General features: G+C 51.6%; 1 protein-coding gene across 2 annotated transcripts in view; it reads left to right on the forward strand.

Moving 5' to 3' along the window:
• The window catches only part of GPAT4 (glycerol-3-phosphate acyltransferase 4), a 32931-nt gene extending 27523 nt beyond the window's left edge, over positions 1-5408 (forward strand). For both annotated transcript variants that reach the window (XM_072776605.1, XM_072776606.1), the window contains exons 11-13: positions 2014-2142; positions 2230-2309; positions 4379-5408. In XM_072776605.1, coding sequence (XP_072632706.1) covers positions 2014-2142; positions 2230-2309; positions 4379-4487 — 318 coding nt within the window. In that variant the 3' untranslated portion in view covers positions 4488-5408. The remainder of the gene's footprint in view (positions 1-2013; positions 2143-2229; positions 2310-4378) is intronic.
• The last annotated feature ends 13926 nt before the right edge of the window (positions 5409-19334 follow it).

A 19334-nucleotide genomic window follows, 5' to 3' on the forward strand; every position in this document is an offset into this window, starting at 1 on the left:
GGACTGGGAAAATGAAGATTCTGAACGTGCATTTCTAACACGCTCCTGGGTGCTCCTGATGGGCTGGTTGAGAACCTGCTTTGGGAGACCTACTGTGGAGCAGTGGGTTTTTTTGTTTTGTTTTAAGATTTTATTTATTCATGAAAGAGAGAGAGAGAGGCAGAGACACAGGCAGAGGGAGAGGGAGGCTCCCTGTGGGGAGCCTAATGTGGGACTCGATTCCATGACCAGGATCATGACCTGAGCCAAAGGCAGACGCTCAACCACTCAGTTCCCCCACGCATCCCAGAGCTGTGGTTCTTACAGTTTTGAGCCATAGACCCCTAGGACAGTTATGGCTCCTCTTAAAAGAAAAAAGCATGTAATTTTACATATAATTTCATTTTAGCCACAGATTTATTATTAAAGCCCAATAAATTATGACTAAGAACTCCTCTCTGACAACTTTGCTAGTTGTTATAAATTCTTCATTGGTAACCAAATTTGGGTAACCTTAACAGTTTCAAGGCTGTTATATTTCCACCAAAATTAAGTTATTTGATTTTGAGAAATTTATTGTTATTTTGAGTTTCTGCTTTGGTTTTCTCTCTGCATTGTCAGCCCTGTATGGACTAGAGAATCAACTCTGTAAACAAAGGGCTCTCTGATATAATGTTAACTGTTTTATCCATAGAGTGCTTTGTAAAATATAATGCCAGTTTCTTCAAAACATAAGCATTAGCTTCTATTTAAAACTCGTTCTTCTTGTAAACTCGCAAAGCTTTCTATAGTTAAATCTAAATTTTTTGGTTTAGTCTGTGATTTAATCTAAATGTCTTCTTTCCTGTAGTCAGGTCTACCGCTGGGCATAATTATCCAATATCTGTTCTGAGAATCATAAAATCTAGGCCTGAAAAGCCTAAGAGATTACATTGTTCGAAATCCGCCGCACCCAATCAAGGGCAGACTGCCCACAGCATCCCTGCCAGTGTTCCCTCTGGAGCTTCTCCCCGGAAGCGGGCGTTTCCGACAACAGTGGCAGCTTGGTCCTGTGGGAGAACTCTTGCAGTTCCGTCTCCGTTTCTCTCTCTGCACTCTGGTTCTCGTCTTTGCCTTATAATCACGGTTTGGGGTCTGGTGTGTGATAGCCAGCAGCTGCAGGACACACTGTTCCTTCTATTGCTCCTTATGGGACTTCCTCCCACACCTCTTCCACCCTGCTTACCTGCCACTTAAATCTTTCTTCTGTTCGTGGGACTATGGGTCATGGCAGCAGCCACCTTTCCCACAACGTGTCACCAAAGTACAGCCTTTGCTTCCTGAGAGTCATTGGCAAAGAAAGTACCTGGTGAGCCTGCTGCTTGGTAGGAAGCGCAGCGCATGCGGGGCAGAGGCCTCGTGTGCAGTCAGTGGGTGCCCGTTCCCTGAGGAATGCCGGCAGTGCTGGCACAGCGGGGCCTCCTGCTCACACGGTTGGCCTTGTTTGACGTGTCCTTACAGAAGCATGTCCTTGGTCAGGGGGAGCAGAAATGATATTAAAGAGTTGGTATCTTTGTTTGGGTGAGATGTGTGGAGAAGTATTGATGAGTGAATGACACAGTGCTGGAGATCGGGTTTGTGTGGGGAGAGGTGAAGCACGCACGGTGGAATGTTCTCATGGTTAAATCTGGGGTAACTTATCCTGTTCTTTCTGGTTTGGGGTGTCCTTGAGTATGTCGAGAGTTCCGTACATCTAGGAGTGAGGAAGACATGAAGATGGGTCAAAGAGGGAGGACATTTGTTTGAGGAAAGCAGCTTGGAGAGGCCTCCCTAATGGTCTGCAGCAGAATCTTGAGTCCATCGGGGGACTCCTATTGTTGGAGGTCAGAGCTGCCCGGGTGTAGGATTACTTCAGAAGTGTTGGTAGAGGGGGTCTGAGAGTGGCCTTCTGGGACTGATAACACCCCAGGTGATAAGTCATGAGAGTTGCTGTGGACACCCACGTTCTCTTAGAACTACTGACTTCTTACCATCCCGTTTTCCACTGTGTTTCAGTATGACCCTCAATTTGGTGATGCCTTCTGGAATAGCAGCAAATATGGGATGGTGACGTACCTACTGAGAATGATGACCAGCTGGGCCATTGTCTGCAGCGTTTGGTACCTGCCTCCCATGACCAGAGAGGTGAGTACTCCCACTGTGTAGAAGTCTTCACTTTCTGCTGTGTGACACCAGCCGGGGTTGAGTGGTCTTATTTATTCTTTCTTACAGACAGATGAAGATGCCGTCCAGTTTGCAAATAGGGTGAAATCTGCCATTGCCAGGCAGGGGGGGCTCGTGGACCTGCTGTGGTGAGTCAGAGCCAGGTTTTATCAGCTGAGTCTAGCAGGATGTGACTTTCTTTTTTTTTTTCTTTTTTTTTCTTTTTTTAAGATTTTTATTTATTCAGGGATCCCTGGGTGGCGCAGCGGTTTGGCGCCTGCCTTTGGCCCAGGGCGTGATCCTGGAGACCCAGGATCGAATCCCACGTCGGGCTCCCGGTGCATGGAGCCTGCTTCTCCCTCTGCCTGTGTCTCTGCCTCTCTCTCTCTCTCTCTGTGACTATCATAAATAAAAAAAATATATAAAAAAAAAAAAAAAAAGATTTTTATTTATTCATGAGAGAGAGAGAGAGAGGCAGAGACACAGGCAGAGGGAGAAAGAAGCAGGCTCCATGCAGGGAGCCTGATGTGGGACTTGATCTCGGGACTCTAGGATCATGCCCTGGGCTGAAGGCAGGTACTAAACCACTGAGCCATCCAGGCTGTCCAGAATGTGACTTTCTAAAGCAGATGCTGAATTGTTGACTCCACTTACAAAGAATCCATCTCACCCTGGTGTGGAGAATTAAGCTCACCGGCCTTGGAGAGTGAGCAGTTTAACTCCTTTCTCCTAGTTCCAACTCAGTAGTGCCCCTGGTCCCTTGATCTTGGGGACAGAGAGCGCAGCATGCTTGGACTGAAGCAGTTGACTGTACCTTCAGTCTCCCAGGGCCCCCAGGTGGTCCTTGTCTCTCTAGATAAACAAATGGGCATGCCTGTGTTCCCATAACAGGTATCAGGCTAGGTTTGGCCCACGGGCTAGAGTGTGAGATAGTTAGACTCCAAATAACAGGAGCTGAGTGGGAGGAATGCTGGTTCAGGAAAGTCACTCCACCCTCTAGGACCCTTTGTTTGAAGCACAAGGGTCAGTTCTATAGGATATGGGGAAAATGTAGAAATGCACATTTTACACTGAAGTGGATTCTTAGGTAATGGCATGGTACTCAGGTATCGCGTTTTAAAAAGTGCTCATTTACTGATCCCTCACTGTGAGCCATGCATTGTGCTGCTGGCTCTGGAGGTGATGACCTCACTCCATCCTCCCAGTAAACCCGTGTCATGTAAGAATTGTGACTCCTGTTTCACAGATGACACACTAGCTCAGAGAGGTCAGGTAACTGTTTTTCAGAGTCATGGAGTAATCAGTGGAGTCAGATTTTGAACTCAGGTGTGACAGACTGCTAGGGCTGGAATGTTTAACCACTGCTCCACACTCCTTGTTGGCGGAGCCTTAGAAAGACGAGCATGGCTACCTTTTAAAAGGCCTTTGCTGTGGATTGTAAAGGGTGTTGGACATATAAGGGTGCACAGTGTAAGGTCTGTCTAGTGATAGAGTTCATCAGACTTTTTCTGTCACTACTACTTCCATGACTCAGAGGGGAAATAAAGGTGTAGCAGAAATCCTGAAGGTGGACTGGGGTTTCCGTTAGTCATTGAAGGTAGGTGGTGCTAATTCTAGGATGCAGGTGAGCAGTTGGGATGACGGGTGGGACTGGGGCTTTGGCGAAGCACATCCAGATCTCGGGGATTGATTTGGGGGTAGCCAAGGGAGGTGCTGGGGACTCTGAGAGTGACTTAGAACTTCTCCCGCACCAGCCATCAAGCCTGGAAGGAGTGAGGACTTGTAGTTCCCCTCATATTCGTTGTTGGCCTGAATCCCTGGGTCTGAATTCTGCAGATTTTATTTCACAGATCAGGTTTACAGCTTGGCTTGCCTTCCATGATGCCAGAATACGTCTTTATCTCTGGTAGGGTGAGGGTGAGTTGTGTGAGCAGCAGGCAGCGCTGGCAGCTCCTTGGTAGGTAGGTTTGAGCCGTCACTAGGTACCTTGAAGACAAGCAGTGAGTTCTGACCCTTGGGCACACGTGAGAGGTTTAGGCAGACACAGTGGAGTTGTAGTGCGGGGTCCGTGTCTGAGGTCACCCTCAGCAGGGACAGAGCCAGGGTGCACCGTTGCTCAGATGGGCTGTCCTGGGGTTTGAGCCGCGCAGCGCGCCGGCTGTGCCATGAGGCGGATAGGAGGCCTTCTCTGCTGTGACGCCCAACTTTCTCTCATCAGGGATGGGGGACTGAAGAGGGAGAAGGTGAAGGACACGTTCAAAGAGGAGCAGCAGAAGCTGTACAGCAAGATGATCGTCGGCAACCACGAGGACAGGAGCCGGTCCTGAGCCCGCGCCTCGCGCTGCCCAGAGCCGCCACTGCAGATCCTGCCTCGCGAGCCAGCTGGCACCGCCGCCGCCCCCCCGCCCCCACTGCTGCATCCTCCTCAGGCCGCTCTGGATCCCAGGACTCCAGCCTCTTCAGAACTGGCCCGGGCCCCCTGGGCGAGCAGCTGAGGTGGACCCTGCTGGGGGTCGCTGCCCAGGATGAGATGCCTTCTTGTTTCTTTTACACTAAGTCCGTTGGAGGAATGCCATTAAAGTCACCTCTCCACCCGTACATGCGTGGGGCTGAGTGGTGGGGAGGTCGGCCGTGTTTTCCCGTGTTCGGGACACCAGGATGTCAGTCTGTTACAGATGCCACACACCAGGGACTCGGCTGGGGACAGGGCCTACCCGTCCATGAGGAGACGCACTGCTGAGGCTGTGTGGCTTGCTTCAGCTAAAACATCACCCCCGCCCCCTTCCCCAAGCCTTGGAGCTCCGCAGACCCGATAAAAGGAAACTGTCATCTGTGGGTGCCTTTGGCAAAATGAGGTTTTAATTCTTGTGCCACTGCCCACGGGTAGTCACCCCAGGGGATGGCAAGAAGCAAGGTGGGCCAGTGACTAGTGCGTGGTGGGAACCGAGAGTCGTTTTCTGTTCAAACTCCAACTCCACTGCTCGCCCCCGACTCCCGCGTGACTTGCTCTTTGTTAACTCGTGCCTCAGTTTCCCCATCTGTAACCTGGATCAGGAGGGGAAGGGTGGTGATACCTACCTCACAGGGTTGTTGTGGGGATTGAAGTGCTACTTTGAAGGACATGTTGCCCAGTGTTACAAATATAGGTCCATGAAATATGGCAGGAAAAGGTCTGAGCTTAGAGCTACCGCAAAGGGCTCTGGGTTTGTTTTTGTGAGTAAATAAAATTGTCTTTGATGGTCAATTAATTGAGGGGTTTTTCCCTTCACTCTTTGTCCCCTGGATGTGGCCCTAAGCAACATGTTTCTTATAGCAGTTACTGTTCTCTGACTTGACACTAACCCCAGACTGCGGGGAATCCACTGACTTCTGGAATGATGAATAGTATTATTCAGAAGGAGCCACTACTCCTATCAGATATTTGCACTTCCCTTGATTAACTGAGAGCTTCCAGCACAGACAGACATGGGCTTCTCCACTGTTGGGTGCCTGGGATCTGAGGCCTGTGAGGAGGGCAGGGCTGTCTGGGTGTAAGGGCAGTGGAAGCAGCCGGGGAGTACCGAGCCAGGTAGGAGCAGAGGTACTGGAAGGGTTAGTGAGGGGACAGGGCGGGCAGGAGGCTCTGGGATGCACTGTGGCCTTCACGGGTCTCCTGTGCCCACCTGCGCTCACTGTGAAGGCAGATGCACAGCCAGGTAACCCCACCAGCTCCAGCATGGCACAGCTGTGGTACGTGTCACCTCTCCTAGGCTGGCCTCAAGCCTGTGCTGGGGGGATGATGTGGGAAGGCAGCCCTGCCCCAGGAGCACTGACTTGGGTAGCGCTTTGTCTTCCCGCCCTCCATCTGACTCCTGCCCCGACTGCTCCCTGTTCCTTTATATCTCTGACTGGCCGCCCATTTCCCCTTACCTAACCTGTCGCTAACCAGTAAAACAACTATTCTCTCAAGTAAAATCCCCCTTTTGACTGTAAGGAACAGCCTCTTATGAACTATTTTCCAAGGAGTAAACAGTGGTTTTTAGTCTTTAGAGGAGGCAGTATTTACAGTGCTTAAAAACCTTCTGGAATTATCTTTAAAGTCGGTTTTGAAGATCAAGTTCCCTCTTAAAAGTTCTTTATAAAACTCTGTTGTTAGTAAATTTACATGATGATTTTCTTAGGTGCACTGGAAAGATTGTGCGAAAACCTCAAAACAGAATATTAAAAAAAAAATGCCTGTCGATGACCTAGTAGAACGTTACAAGAGCCTGGGTTAGAATCACTGCTGGTAAATACTTGTGGAAACAAAGCAAGAATTATTTTACTTTGCTGTTTTACTAAGAAGAGCTGTGAATTATACCCGTAGAAAAGTAATTTCTAACATTTTTATTTGGTGCTTTGTCACAAGCATGGAGACACTCCTGCTACATCCTTTTGAATTGAGGACCTGCAGGCCCCGTGTTACCCGTAAGTCAAATGCTTGGTCTGGGATAACTGGACAGGTTTTGGGTGGTAAAGCTTTCCAACACATGGGAACGACGACAGGATCACATAAAGCAGTGTCAAGTACCGAATACTCTCAGGATCCTAGCAACAATGAGGAGGATCCTGGATAGAACCAGTGGCATCAGTTGGTGGGGTGAGCACTGGCCAGCTTCTAATCCCACTTACAGACCTGCTACTCATTTGCTGTTTTGAGTTTATTTCTCGATTTCCTAACCCACAATTAAGGACTTGGGCTAGAAGGCCTTCCAAGCTCTTTGTACCGCAAGTGTCTATAATTTTTAAAACCATGGTTCGAACTTTAGCTCTAGGTTCTCCAGTCATCTGGGTTCAGAGATCAGTCAGTCAGTCTGTATCCATCTTGGTTCTCCTAGAACACAGGGCTGGTGAAGCTGCACCAGAGGTTGCCCCAGGTGTAAAGGAGAGGCCTCCGTGTTCTAGGGGAAGTGGACCTGGGTGGGGCTGGGTGGATTTGAATGTGGATCTTGGAAAGCTGTTTCCACTCAACCGTGAGCGTTAGAGAAGGGGTTTTCTAAAAACGCTAGTGAAATCCCCCCGTCAGAGGAAGCTTGGTAGAAGGCCGTCAGCCAGGCTAGAGCTGTGCAAGCCCAGCTTGACAGAGTGGTTTGAGATGACAGGAGAACCAACCTTAGAACTTGATTCTTCACCGCGTCAGCCCCCGCTCCCCCTTGCTGCCCCTCGGAGGTCTTGAAGGGCTGGCTGAGAGGTGGCAGGGGGGCCGCCCCGCACAGCACCTGCAGCAGCAGGCGCTTGCCCCGTCGTCCCTCAGACAGGTTCTGGGCCCATCGTCCGCCCACCCTCCTGGAATTGCCCGGAGCCCCATGGTCTGTGGGATGCGTGCTTCCGACGTCCGTGACACCTGGGCCAGTCCACCGTGCTGCAGGTCACATGGGCCCGCTGTGCCTCCTGGGTGGCCAGACTCGATTTCTCCCGTCGTACTCGCCCTGTGTGGCCTGGGACCTGTGGGCCAAAAGGGCAGCTGCATGCACGCCGGCTCTCGGACAGGCTCAGAGATGACCATCTGGCCATCCATCTTCCGTTGCGCTAACACCCCTTCTCCCCTCAGTCAATATGTCTCTCTCCGATGGGAAAGTTAATAAATTTTGCTCTAGATTAAAAGTATTGATCATTTCATTTGTAAACGATAAATAAAAAGGGGGAACTTTTCATTGCAGCAGGGGTAGCGTCTGGTGTATTTTGCCGGAGCAATTGCGCCAGCCATCGGGGGGCTGGGCTTCTCATATGCATTCCAGCCGGCCAGCTGCATTGATTCCCTATTAGTCTCCCCAGCACCACCCAGTAACACATCATTTCAGTACCTGCTATTAATGGTCTTTTGATAAATAATCACTTGTAAGTCAATAAATTTTTATTAAACAGTGTGGCTCTTTGATTTATTAAAATCCGACCGTGTTTGTCTGGGAGAAAAGGGATGCTGAATTGAAGTGGAAGCTTTCATACATCTTCCTGACGCCGAGCAGTCACCGCACACTCTAGAGAAAAACAATTGCATTTTAACAGAAACAAAACAGCCTGAGTTTGGAACTTGGGCCCGGGGAAACTTTATCTTCGTCAGTCTGATCCTTACTCTACAGGGAGCAGCCGCAGGCCGGAGGGCGCCGTGTCAAGAACTTTGTTTGCTTCGGAGAGCAGTGAGGTACCTTGAGCCCCCGCTCACGCACATGCACACATGCACATGCACACACGCATGCACTCACGCACATGCACACATGCATGCACACACACACTGGGCAGCACAGAGCCTGCGCGGTGCCACGGACCACCCTGCCTGGCAGCCCTGTCGGGGGAGAGCTGCGCCCCAGAGTAAGCACCCTTGGCAAGCAGGCATCTGGAATCTATGAGAAGAGTTAGACTGCAGGACCTTTTAGCTTCCATCCTGGCCAAATCTCTCAGGTCACATCTTGTGGCAGAAAATGCCAAGAGATAGTTTTTATGTTATGTAGAGATCTGGCTGTGTGGATAATTTTTAAAAGTGGGCCAGTAGCTGAAGACTGGAGGTCTTTTTTGTGGATATGATCATCGTTGTCATAAAATTTGCCGTAAAGGGTTGACAAGTCTCCATTGAGACTAATATGGCCCCAAACGGATGGTCATGTCTACAGAGGCCCAAACATTGAACATAGAAGCAGAACTCCTGGCCCAGACAAAAGCAGGAGAAAGGGGGAGAATGTGGCTGGTAAAATGCTGCTACTAAAGCTCGCAGCTGGAGCTCCTTGACTCTGGCCTCTGCAGGCCACCGCTGAGACTCCTTTTCCATTCCTATGTAGTGTGACTGGTGTTAAGAGGAAGACTTACAAAGTGGGGGCTGCTGGTAAGAAGTTCAGGTGAGGGCTCTTGTGTTTTTAAACATTTTAGGTTAATGTTTAAATCATATTTTAAAATATTTTTAAAATGTAACATTTTAAACCCTCTGCCAGGTTTCTCTCTTGTTGCTTGGAGTTCCTTTTCCGTTCTGGTCTTGTCGGGGAAAGCTTCAAGGGAACCTCAAAGGTGAACAGGAAGCTGGAGAGCAGAAAACAAACATATGACTTGTCTCGCCGCTACCTGGCAGGTGAGTATGACTGTGGGTTTGCATGGCCCCTTCTGCCCCACAGAGCCCAGCTCCCCCTTCCAAGAAGCTCAGAACCTATGCCTAAGGCTTGAGCCTCACCCCCACCCCTATCCCCACCCCAGGGGTGCAGTGGTGTGCGCAGGCAGGGAAGCCCCAGGGCAACATGCACCTAGCTTTCTAGAACACGGGTGACATTAAGTATATTCTGTACTTTGTATGTGCAAAACTCACATCCACTTTCAAAGTGAAACAGGAGACATGAAATGTTTCCTGTGGGGGGGTGGTACCTCTAGCTTTTGTTAATTGCCCTTCACTTCACTTCCCCTGTCCATGTTCTCTTCACTCTGTTGTTAGGACTATGGGGGGCGGGGTGTGTTGTTGGAGAAGAATCATCTTAGGATTTCTTGAGCTCCAAGAGTTTGCTTCCGGTGATTCAGAATCAAATACATTAAACTTTGGGACAGAGGTGACTCTTGCTGCTGGGCAGCTTCCATTACAGCTGTTGGTTGGGGGTAAGGGGTGTAAGGCTGGCCCAGAGGAGTCACAAGGGACATTTGGGCCATCATGGCAGGTACCTGCCCACCTGTACATACAGCCAAGCAGTAGGGGCCAGGAGAAGGCAGCCAGTAGGGGCCAGGAGAAGGGAGGGAGGGAGGGTGGAGACCTGAAGCTCCCAGAATAGAGGATTTGGTGGCCCTAGAGAGCTAGGACAGACAGTGGGTTTCCCTCCCTTGACCCCACAGCTCCCCAAATGTATATTCACCGCCTTTGCATAGCATAGACTCAACTCTGGCTGGAAATGAGGTCAGGAGAAGGTTAGCTGGTACTTCCTATCTCACTGCACCCAGAACCCTGGGCTCCCCTTGCTCCCTCTGGCCCTGTTCTCAGGGTCTGGACAGACACATGCTCCTCCCTGGTTGCAGAGCGGCCCTGCAGGAGCGAGCGACCGGGGAGGTGCCCGGCCTCCTGGGGTCTCTGGTCCCGCCGCTGCAGCAGTGGGCTCAGGGAAGGGCTGCCTGCGCTCAGATTGATCCACCGGCTGTGATTTGTCATTTCTCTGAGGCAGGCGCTGCTTTCTCTTGCTTCAGGAGGCCCCTTCGACACCTGCTTTATTTTTCTTCCTGCGCTGACGTGACGGGAGACAGGTGTTAAACTACTTAATCACTTTAAAATTGTTTTAATTTTCTGTTTTTTATTGATCTCTCCAGCACCAATTAATCAGCTCACTGGACCAGGCAGTTAGTACATTAAAAATTGTCAGGGAGGCCGTGCATCTTGCAAAATGTCTAAAAAATATTCGGCTAGCAAATTTCGTTTTTCTTTGGCACTCAACAGTCCTTGGCCCCCAGAACTCCCACTTGCAGAGGATCTCTGCCTCCGGAGCTTGTGTCTGGGAGTATTCGGGGTGCAGGAGGGGCCTGGCCAGAGAGGCTTCCTGTGGGGGAAACAGAAGCAGGGGCCCCTTTCAGCACCGATTTGCCCCCTCTCCTTCCACACTTGTTTTTTGCCTTCCATGTTGCGTTGGGTCTCCTTCCCCCAGGAGTGCTGGGAACTTTTGTGGAAGGATGTACTTGCTCTGTGACTGTGTGTCCTGGCCCTCATGAGGGCAGGAATTCATGGTCTCTAGATGTCCTTGCAGCCGGGCACCAAGCCCACAGCCAGATTTCCTCTCTCTGGGACGTCAGCACCTTTGATTTGTCCTTCTGACGTTGCCAAAGCCACCTCCCTGGGACAGGGGGTCTGCCAAACTTGGTAAACTCTCTGCTGGCAGCAGCTGGGTGTCACACTGCCTTGTCGCTGGCACCCTGGTGATGAGCCTGAAGCCTTTCCACAGAACATTCTGGACAGCCCCACCCCCACAGTCACCTGGTCCTGTGCTGCCAGCCCTTTGCCATTTATCTTTTATCACCCCTCTTGAAAATTATTTATTAACTGCTTGGCTGCACTTTCTGAATTAAATAAAAACAGGGACAGAATAACAGCGGCTTCAACATCATTTCGTAGGGATAGAAATTTGGTTTCTTGTTTTCCCTTTTTGCCCAATTTTCTATCACTTTCCAAAAGCAAGTGCCTTGTTCTTTCTGTGGCATACTGAACATCAAACAGCCCATGTTTGTGCTCTGAAGGGTCCATGCCCTCCCAGTGGGTGCTGTCCTCCTTCCTGCTGCCCTGTGACTACGGGGCAGCTCCTCTGCCCCCGCCCCCGCCCCCGGCACCGCTCACCCAAGTTCCCCCCGGAGACCTCAGGCTTGGCCCTTTAGAAGCAGGGCTAGCGGCGCCCCGCCCCGAGGAGCACGGGGCATGAGCCCCGGTTGGGGCGCTCTGGGGGCAGGCGGCAGCCCCCGCGTGCTGGCCAGCCAGACTTATCTTCCCTCGGCACCAGCCCCACCCGCTCTGTATTAATTGGTATATGATTGGGCCGGGGCACATAATCTAGTATTGATTTTCTCTCCGGACGCCACAGCTTTATTTGCTCACATCTGCCTTGTGTTTAATTGGTGCTTTGCTCTGGAAACGAGAGATCTTATCGGCCCGTTTGGTTTCTTTTCCTGGGGCACACAGGCACGCACACACCCTCCCGGCCCCTCCCGGCCCCACCCCCCAGCAGCGAGGCATTCCTGGGCGACAGGAGGCACCCAGGGCGACCCAGGAGGCTTCCTCAGAGCCTTCCTGCCTTACACTTGACCTCATGTGCGGTGGGCTGATCCTTCCTGGTGGGAACTGTGTGCGACCGTGACTGGGGCACCGCTGACTTCGGGGTCGGACCCGAGTTCAGATCCACCTCTTGCCTGTATGCGGCCTGGAGGCTAACCGTTGGATTCTCTGCCCTGTGGTATCTATCCTCTCCATTTGAGAAAAAGGCCGAATTAGAGAATCGCTGTCAATCAGCAGGCAGGGGACCTGGCACTTTGCTCCTTGACCAGTAACGTTGCCCCTCGTGGCCTGGGGAGCTACACGCGCTGACGGCCTGGTGTGAGAGACGACAACGCTGTGCACCGGAGAGAAAACAGAGGCACCTGAGGCCGCATTAGCCCGTGCAGGGTGAGGGGAGCGCGTCCCCCAAGGCCCACAGGCTGGGAGGCTGCCCACTCTCGCCCGGCTCCCCGCGCCGCAGAACCCCCGCCCGGCCCCTGCGCCCCATCCAGCCCGGGCCGCCGGCGCGCCTGGGCTGCGTGGCTTCGCTTGGCTTCCTTCTGACTCTGGGCCAGTCCTCCCGCGCCGGGCCTGGTCCACTCTGGGCTTTTTGTAGCAAAGGAAAGATGTAAAGGCCAGAGGTAAACACGAATTTCCTATTGACACAACATTAATTCTCTTGCTTGGACAGGTGAATGTGCTTTCACTCACTTTGCCAAGATTAATGATGTTTGTTTGCCGGCTCACGGAGGCCCTCAAGAGGGGCTTCTGGACGCAAGCCTTCCGGGTCGGCCGTGGGGGAAGAGGCTGGCACGGGATCCACGGAGGAGAGCCGGCCTCTTCGCTCGCCTCCGACGTCCCTGTCCCTATTCAGACACTGGTGCCTTCCCCTGGAAGCGACAGGGACATACGCATTTTGGTTCACGAACGTGAGCTCGTGTGTCCTGCCCTGTGGGGTCGTAACCGACAGGGCGGCCTTCTCAGCAGCCCTGCTCACGGGTCCCCTATACCTGGAGCTCTCTTCCCACATGGGTCCTGGCCCCATTTGCACCCACAGGGGTTGTCAAAGGTCGGGTCAGCCTTCGGTTCATCGTTCTGAAGAGCAACAACGAGTTTTGGCCAGGCCAGGGCTTCTGCAGCGGTGGGGCGGCCCAGGAGCATCAGGATGGGCGGGCGGGGGTGGGGGAGGAGGAGGGGGTGCCCGACACCACCAGGGAAGCAGTGGCGGGGTAGCCGGACGGGCTGCGGGCAACTTCCGTTTGTGACTCTGCAGGCTCAGCGCACTGAAGCAGAGCAAGGAGGAGCCCAACAGCTCGATCCTTCTGGGTAGGGCAGCCCAGCAGACGGGGCAGGGAGGGGGTGCTGCGCCCCAGGAGTAGGAAGCCCCTGGGGTCGGGGCTGCTGCGGGTCCCCACACTGTCGGGGGCTCTGCTGACGGCGTCGCTGGGCCGGGGGGCAGGTAACCCGGCCCACCTCTGCCAAGGCAGCCTGGTCAGCCAGCGGCCTGAGCTCGAGGCGCTGCTCTCTTCAGGAATCTGAACGGGACTCGGAACTAATGACCCCGAGGGGGGAATGATCGCTGAGTCCAGTCCCGTTCTGTCACCAAGTATGGGGCCGTTCGTGACAAGCTGGCCACCTGAGCCGAGGGGGAAGGGGGGCGTAAAGACAGGAAGAGGGTAGGCCAGCTCTCAGGTCCCTGGTGCGAGGGAAAGGCGCTGGGGAATTCTAGCCCAGGGTGGCTCCCCACGGTCCACCGGCCCTGAAGGGCCAGCCTATAAGCAAACATTGAGGATTCTGATTTATTTGTACTCTTCCTGTTCTTTCATTATAAACCATAGAAACCTAATTCAGGGTTAGGGGCCTGGGGGGCTCAGTTGGATAAGCGTCTGCCTTCGGCCCAGGTCATGCATGATTCCAGGGTCCTGGGATGGAGCCTGTTTCTCCCTCTGCCCCTCACCCTCTTGTGCTCGCGCGTGCTCTCTCTCTCTCTCAAATAAATAAAAAATTTTTAAAGATTTTATTTATTTATTCATGAGAGACACAGAGAGGCAGAGACAGAGGCAGAGGGAGAAGCAGGCTCCATGCAGGGACCCTGGGATCACACCCTGAGTCAAGGGCAGATGCTCAATCGCTGAGCCACCCAGGCATCCCAGTCTGAGGTTTTTAGAAGGATTTTTGAGGTCCTCAAGCCGAAGTCTCTCTGAGTATGAGAAAAGAGATTTGGAGCGGACAGCTGCCAGTGATTCCATGGGTAATTTTTTTTCTTATGTTATTTTAAAGTGTCCACTGAAGTGTAATTATCCTGTAAAATACACCTACCTTAAGGGATCAATTTTTAAAGTAGACTTACAGAGTTGTACAACCATCCCCACAATGCAATGTTAGAACCTCTCCCTCACCCCAAATAGTGACCTCATGCCCACACACGGTGTCCTTGCATTGCCACGGTAACATTGGACTGGGCACTCTGCCTGTGAGCCTTGGTCTTCCATCTGTAATTTGGGATGGGATCCTTGATTCCCAAAGATGGGTGTGGTGTCACAGTTGTGAGGCTTGAAGGACCACCGTGTGTGCATGCAAATATAAATAAATCTTTTTAAAAAGAAAGAAACCCAATCCAACCAGCATCAAGCCAAAAGGGTATTATCTCCAGAAAAGGCTACGAGTAGTTGAGGCCTGGCTGAGATTAGGCCTGAAACAGCATTACCCCTGCAGTCCCCGCTGTCCCTCCACCTCTCAGCCCTACTTGTCCCCCGGGGCTGGCTCCCTTCTCTGGTGAGCACACCCCCACAGAAGTGAGACAGGGAGCAGCAGCCAGAAGGAGTGCCAGGTGTCAGACAGGTAAGAGGTGTGTGTGTGGGGGGGGGGGGGGGCGGTGTCTGGGGAACAACCTCGGTCCTTGCTCATTGGCTACAGCTGAGCCCAGGCCCCTCCCAGGAGGGATCATCACACAACCAGAGAGGTGGCACTTGCTGATTGGCTTAGGCCCATGTCTGTCAGGCTCGCCCACACTACATCAATCAAAGAGGAGGGAGGATTGTTGGGTGGAGAGATCAAGGTGGCCTTAGCAGGAAAAGGCAAGGGTCAGTGCCAGGGAAGCCCCCATGCCGTGAGTGTAGAAGCTGCCATTCACTGAGCTAGGAACTGCACTTTACAGTTATCCTGCACCTTGCCCACAGACCCTCTTGCTCTGGCTCTTACCACCATGGCTCCTGGTGGTCCCAGCTAAATGGTATTAGAAACTGCAGATTGCATTCTTTTTCAGAACACAGTGACAGTGGTTTAGCAAATCTCTTGGAGCAGGGTCTCTCCCAGGAGCCCTGGAAGGTTTGACTCTAATAGAATTTCTCACAAGTACCTACAGCCACAGAGCTGATTCAGCAGCAGGATACTCTGCCCTCTGTCCATCCGTCTTCCTCAGGAGGAAGATCCAGACCATCCTTGCTGCCTTCTCTACTTGAACCCTTTGTCACTGGGGAAGAAGGAAACCCTACAGAACCCAGTGTACATCATTGCGAACAACCCTGAAGCTACAGGGAGAACCAAAATGTGGGTTTAAATCAATTTGGGCTTCTAAAATCACTATTTGCCAAATATGTCCACTTCAGTGCCCTGGGCACTTGTTCCTCAGACACATTCCAGGGACACCCCTCACCCAACGGAGGGAAGATCCAGAAGGGCCCAGGGAATCCCTATGCCTGACAAACCATCTGTCTGATGAGCTTGGGAAACAACCTCGGTGAACATCTTCCCTGGCTGGGGCAGATCTCCTTTCACGGATGCTGGCCCGCGGCTGCAAAGCAGCAGAAGCCACTCCAAGAAAAATGGTGTTTTCTGTAGCCACGCACTGCCACGCATTTGATGAGAGTGTCTTTTGCTAGAGGACTTCGTCTGGTCCTCTTGTGTCCTCTGTAGCTTCCATGTCGTTAACATCCACAGAGGAGACACAGCCTGGACTGAGGAGACACGGAGTTTTGATCCTGCACAGATCACAGTTTCCTCATATGCAGATTGGGGATAAAGTCTGAAGACTACTCTATCAGAGAAGCAAATCCAAGAATGTGGGTGGAAGTGTACAGAACGCTGTAGTGAGTATGGTGCTATTATTTCAAATGAGGATTCAGTCATTGCTTTTCATTCAAACTCTATAAATTCCAATGGTGAGGTCATATAAATACCGTGATTCTTACCAATGAAAATCACCTTTATTCTGGTGCCCCTTCTCCTATAATAAAGGAAATAATGCTTTTGATGAGATATGGTGTCGCATGGATCAACAGGGAATTGCATTTTTGTTAATGTACATTGCCATTAATTAAATTCCTTACCCCCTGCCTCCTGGGGTTCCCTATCTTCTCTGTGAAGCCCTTCCTCACAGCACTGATAGCACCGTGTTCCCGTTCTTTTCTTGCCCGCTGGTCTCCTCCTTCTAAGTTCTGAGCATCAGGACGGGAGGCAGCTAACAGAGTCAGGGAGCCCGGCAACAAGCGCAGTGACAGCAAAAAGCAGACCATGTGGATTTTAATTTATTAACACAAATAATCCTAATTTTCTTTTTAAACAGTTCACAGCCCCCTAATTCACCTGGCCCCTCTCTCTCCCCTTCTGTGGTAGTTTAAAGTGGGAGCTTCAGAGTCAGACTGGGTTAAGCTGTGTGACACAGGGCAAGTTACTGTGTCCCAGTGGCTATAAAATAGGTATAATACGGTGCTTATTTCATTTGATTTTTTTTTAATGAAATGAGAGACGCCCCTGGAACAGGTCATGGCACCATGAGTGTTTAATAAATTTGTGCAGGAAACAACCACAGGAGCAGTAGTAGATGTGATCCTCAGTTTCTTCATCTGGAAAACAGGGTTACTAAATCATACACGGCTGTTGGCAGACAAGTGAGTGGGTGTGAGTAAAGCATTTGGAAGGAGTCTCTTTCACAGAAGGTGCTGGAGTCTTCTTCTGTGGTACAGGGAACAGAAGAACACCTCTTTGGCATCCTGACCCGAAGCCACAGCTCTTGGCCTGGGTACAAAGTGACCACAAGGGTTCCCTTAGCCTCATTCCCAGGACCTCTTCCTCCCAAATGACAGAGGTCTTTCTCTCCACAGGTTTGTACCAAATTCCTCCATAACCTCCCAACCCACCCTCAGAACCAAGTCGAAATAACATGATCCGATAGTCAGAACAGCACATTTCTTTATTTGGTACCATTTTGTTGATCTGAGCATCATCAGAGTGAATTATTCTAAGCAAAATAATTTTCCAGTGAAAATCCTTCTAAAATATCATTCTCTTCCACCATCTTATGCAAAGGACGAAGGACACGGTTGAATCTGATGGCTCTCAGGGGCCAGGCAGGCCAGGTAACCATGTGGACATTGTTATGAACACGAGCCACAGAGCCGTCTTTAAGGACTGCTGATGTAAGTCAGGTTTTCTATTACTTTTTTTTTAAAGATTTTATTTATTTATTCATGAGAGACACACACACAGAGGCAGAGACACAGGCAGAGGGAGAAAAGCATGCTCCATGCCGGGAGCCCAATGTGGGACTCAATCCCGGGACTCCAGGATCGCGCCCTGGGCCAAAGGCAGGCGCCAAACCGCTGAGCCACCCAGGGATCCCATGGGTTTTCTATTACTTAATGCCCCAGAGGGCCATGCTCTGAAATTCCTCTTTCTCCTGCTGGGCTGCTGCACGCGCACAGTTTCCTCCCTGCCTCTAGACTCTGGGCCTCTGCCGCTAGTCTCGCAGCCGAGGGGCTCGGCTGTGCCTGGGAGAGCAGGGTGTTCCTTGCGGTTGCTACTTTCTTGTCCTCGAGACTTTTAAAAATTTTGCTCACACACAGGGTGCCTGGTTGTCTCAGTGGTTGAGCGTCTGCCTTTGGCTCAGGTGGTGATCCTGGGGTCTTGGGATCGAGTCCCCCATCTGCTTCTCCCTCTGCCTATGTCTCTGCCTCTCTTGGTGTCTCTCATGAATAAATAAATAAAATCTTAAAACGAACTAGGGGTGATAGAAAGGGAGGTGGGCAGGGGGGTGGGGGTGACTGGGTGACGGGCACTGAGGGGGGCACTTGATGGGATGAGCACTGGGTGTTATTCTATATGTTGGCAAATTGAACACCAATAAAAAATAAATATATTAAAAAAAATCTTAAAATTTTTGCCCACAGTCGGGTCCTGACTATGTTTTCCATGGTCGCAAATGCTATGAGTGTACCTATGCTCATCTGTATCCGTTGAACCACTTTTTATTGAGCACCCAATTTGGGCCAGATTCCATGCTCTGAGAAGAGAAGTGTTAGCCACACACATTCACACAGCCGTACCCACTCTGGATCCTCTCACACTATAGCGTGCCTGGTGTGCATGGGAGAATCCGGTTAAAAGGCAGATTCTGGATTGGGGCCTGCAGGTCTGTGTTATAACAAGTCCCAGGTGAGGCCGCTGCTGGTGCCCAGATCATGTCTTAGAGTAGCAAGGCTTCAGGGCAGACTATACAGACCCAGGGGTTTCAGGGGCCAGGCAGGCCAGGTAACCATGTGGAGCCCAGGCACCCAGAAGTGCCCGGGAACCCCTTACTGCACCAGGCATGCCCTGCTGCTAGGCCTATCACATTTCTATAAAAGCACAGTCTGCCCCTGAAGAAACACATCTGCAAGCTGAATTCAGCCCCTCCCAGAAGGCCAAAATCTCAGGCAGTTTGCAGGTCAACGAGCCTGGTCACACACAAATCCTTCCATAATGGCCCAGGTAGCAGGTGGCCTGCCGGGGCTAAACGGCTGGCAGGAACAGGTTGCTGGTCCCTGGTCCCTCCGTCATGGAGAACTGTTTAGCACTGGCTCTGCCGCTCCCTGGAGGCATGAGCTTGTGGATAGCGGAGAGAGCACGAGCATGCTCATGTTTATGTGCTCATGCTGCTCTATGCATGGTCTGCAATTGCCTTTATCTCTCTGCCCATGCGGAGTGGGTTGTCAGCCTCATTTTACAGATGAGGAAACTGGATTTCAAGAGGTTAACTAACTCAGTCACATGACCCAGCTACTAGTTGGTGACACAGGACTGGAGCCTCAAAGCCCTCTTTGGAAAATGCAGCAGGTCCTGTCGAGGGTCTGCATATGCCGGGCACAGTCTTTGGCTCTGACCTCACAGAGCCGCTGCAAGGGCTGTGTCCCAGATGAATATATTGAGGCTCGGTGACTGAGTAACCGGCCCAGGGCCCAGGGCAGAGCCAGGATGGAACTGAACACAGTCCTCTATGCTATGCTGCAGGAGAAGCCTCGGGTCAGCGGCGCCCAGCCCCAACCCCTGGAGGGGCCTGAGTATGAGGGGGGGTTGCCAGAAGTGGAATTCCATGACCCCATCTCCTTTTTAACTGTTGAGATCAGGATGTGGCCATTCCCAACTCGGTAAGACACTGCCATCCCCGTAATTGCACCCAGCCTGGCAGGATGTGTCCTGTGTCCTTCTC

This window comes from Canis lupus, chromosome 15, assembly GCF_048164855.1.
Source record: "Canis lupus baileyi chromosome 15, mCanLup2.hap1, whole genome shotgun sequence".
NCBI lineage: Eukaryota > Metazoa > Chordata > Mammalia > Carnivora > Canidae > Canis > Canis lupus.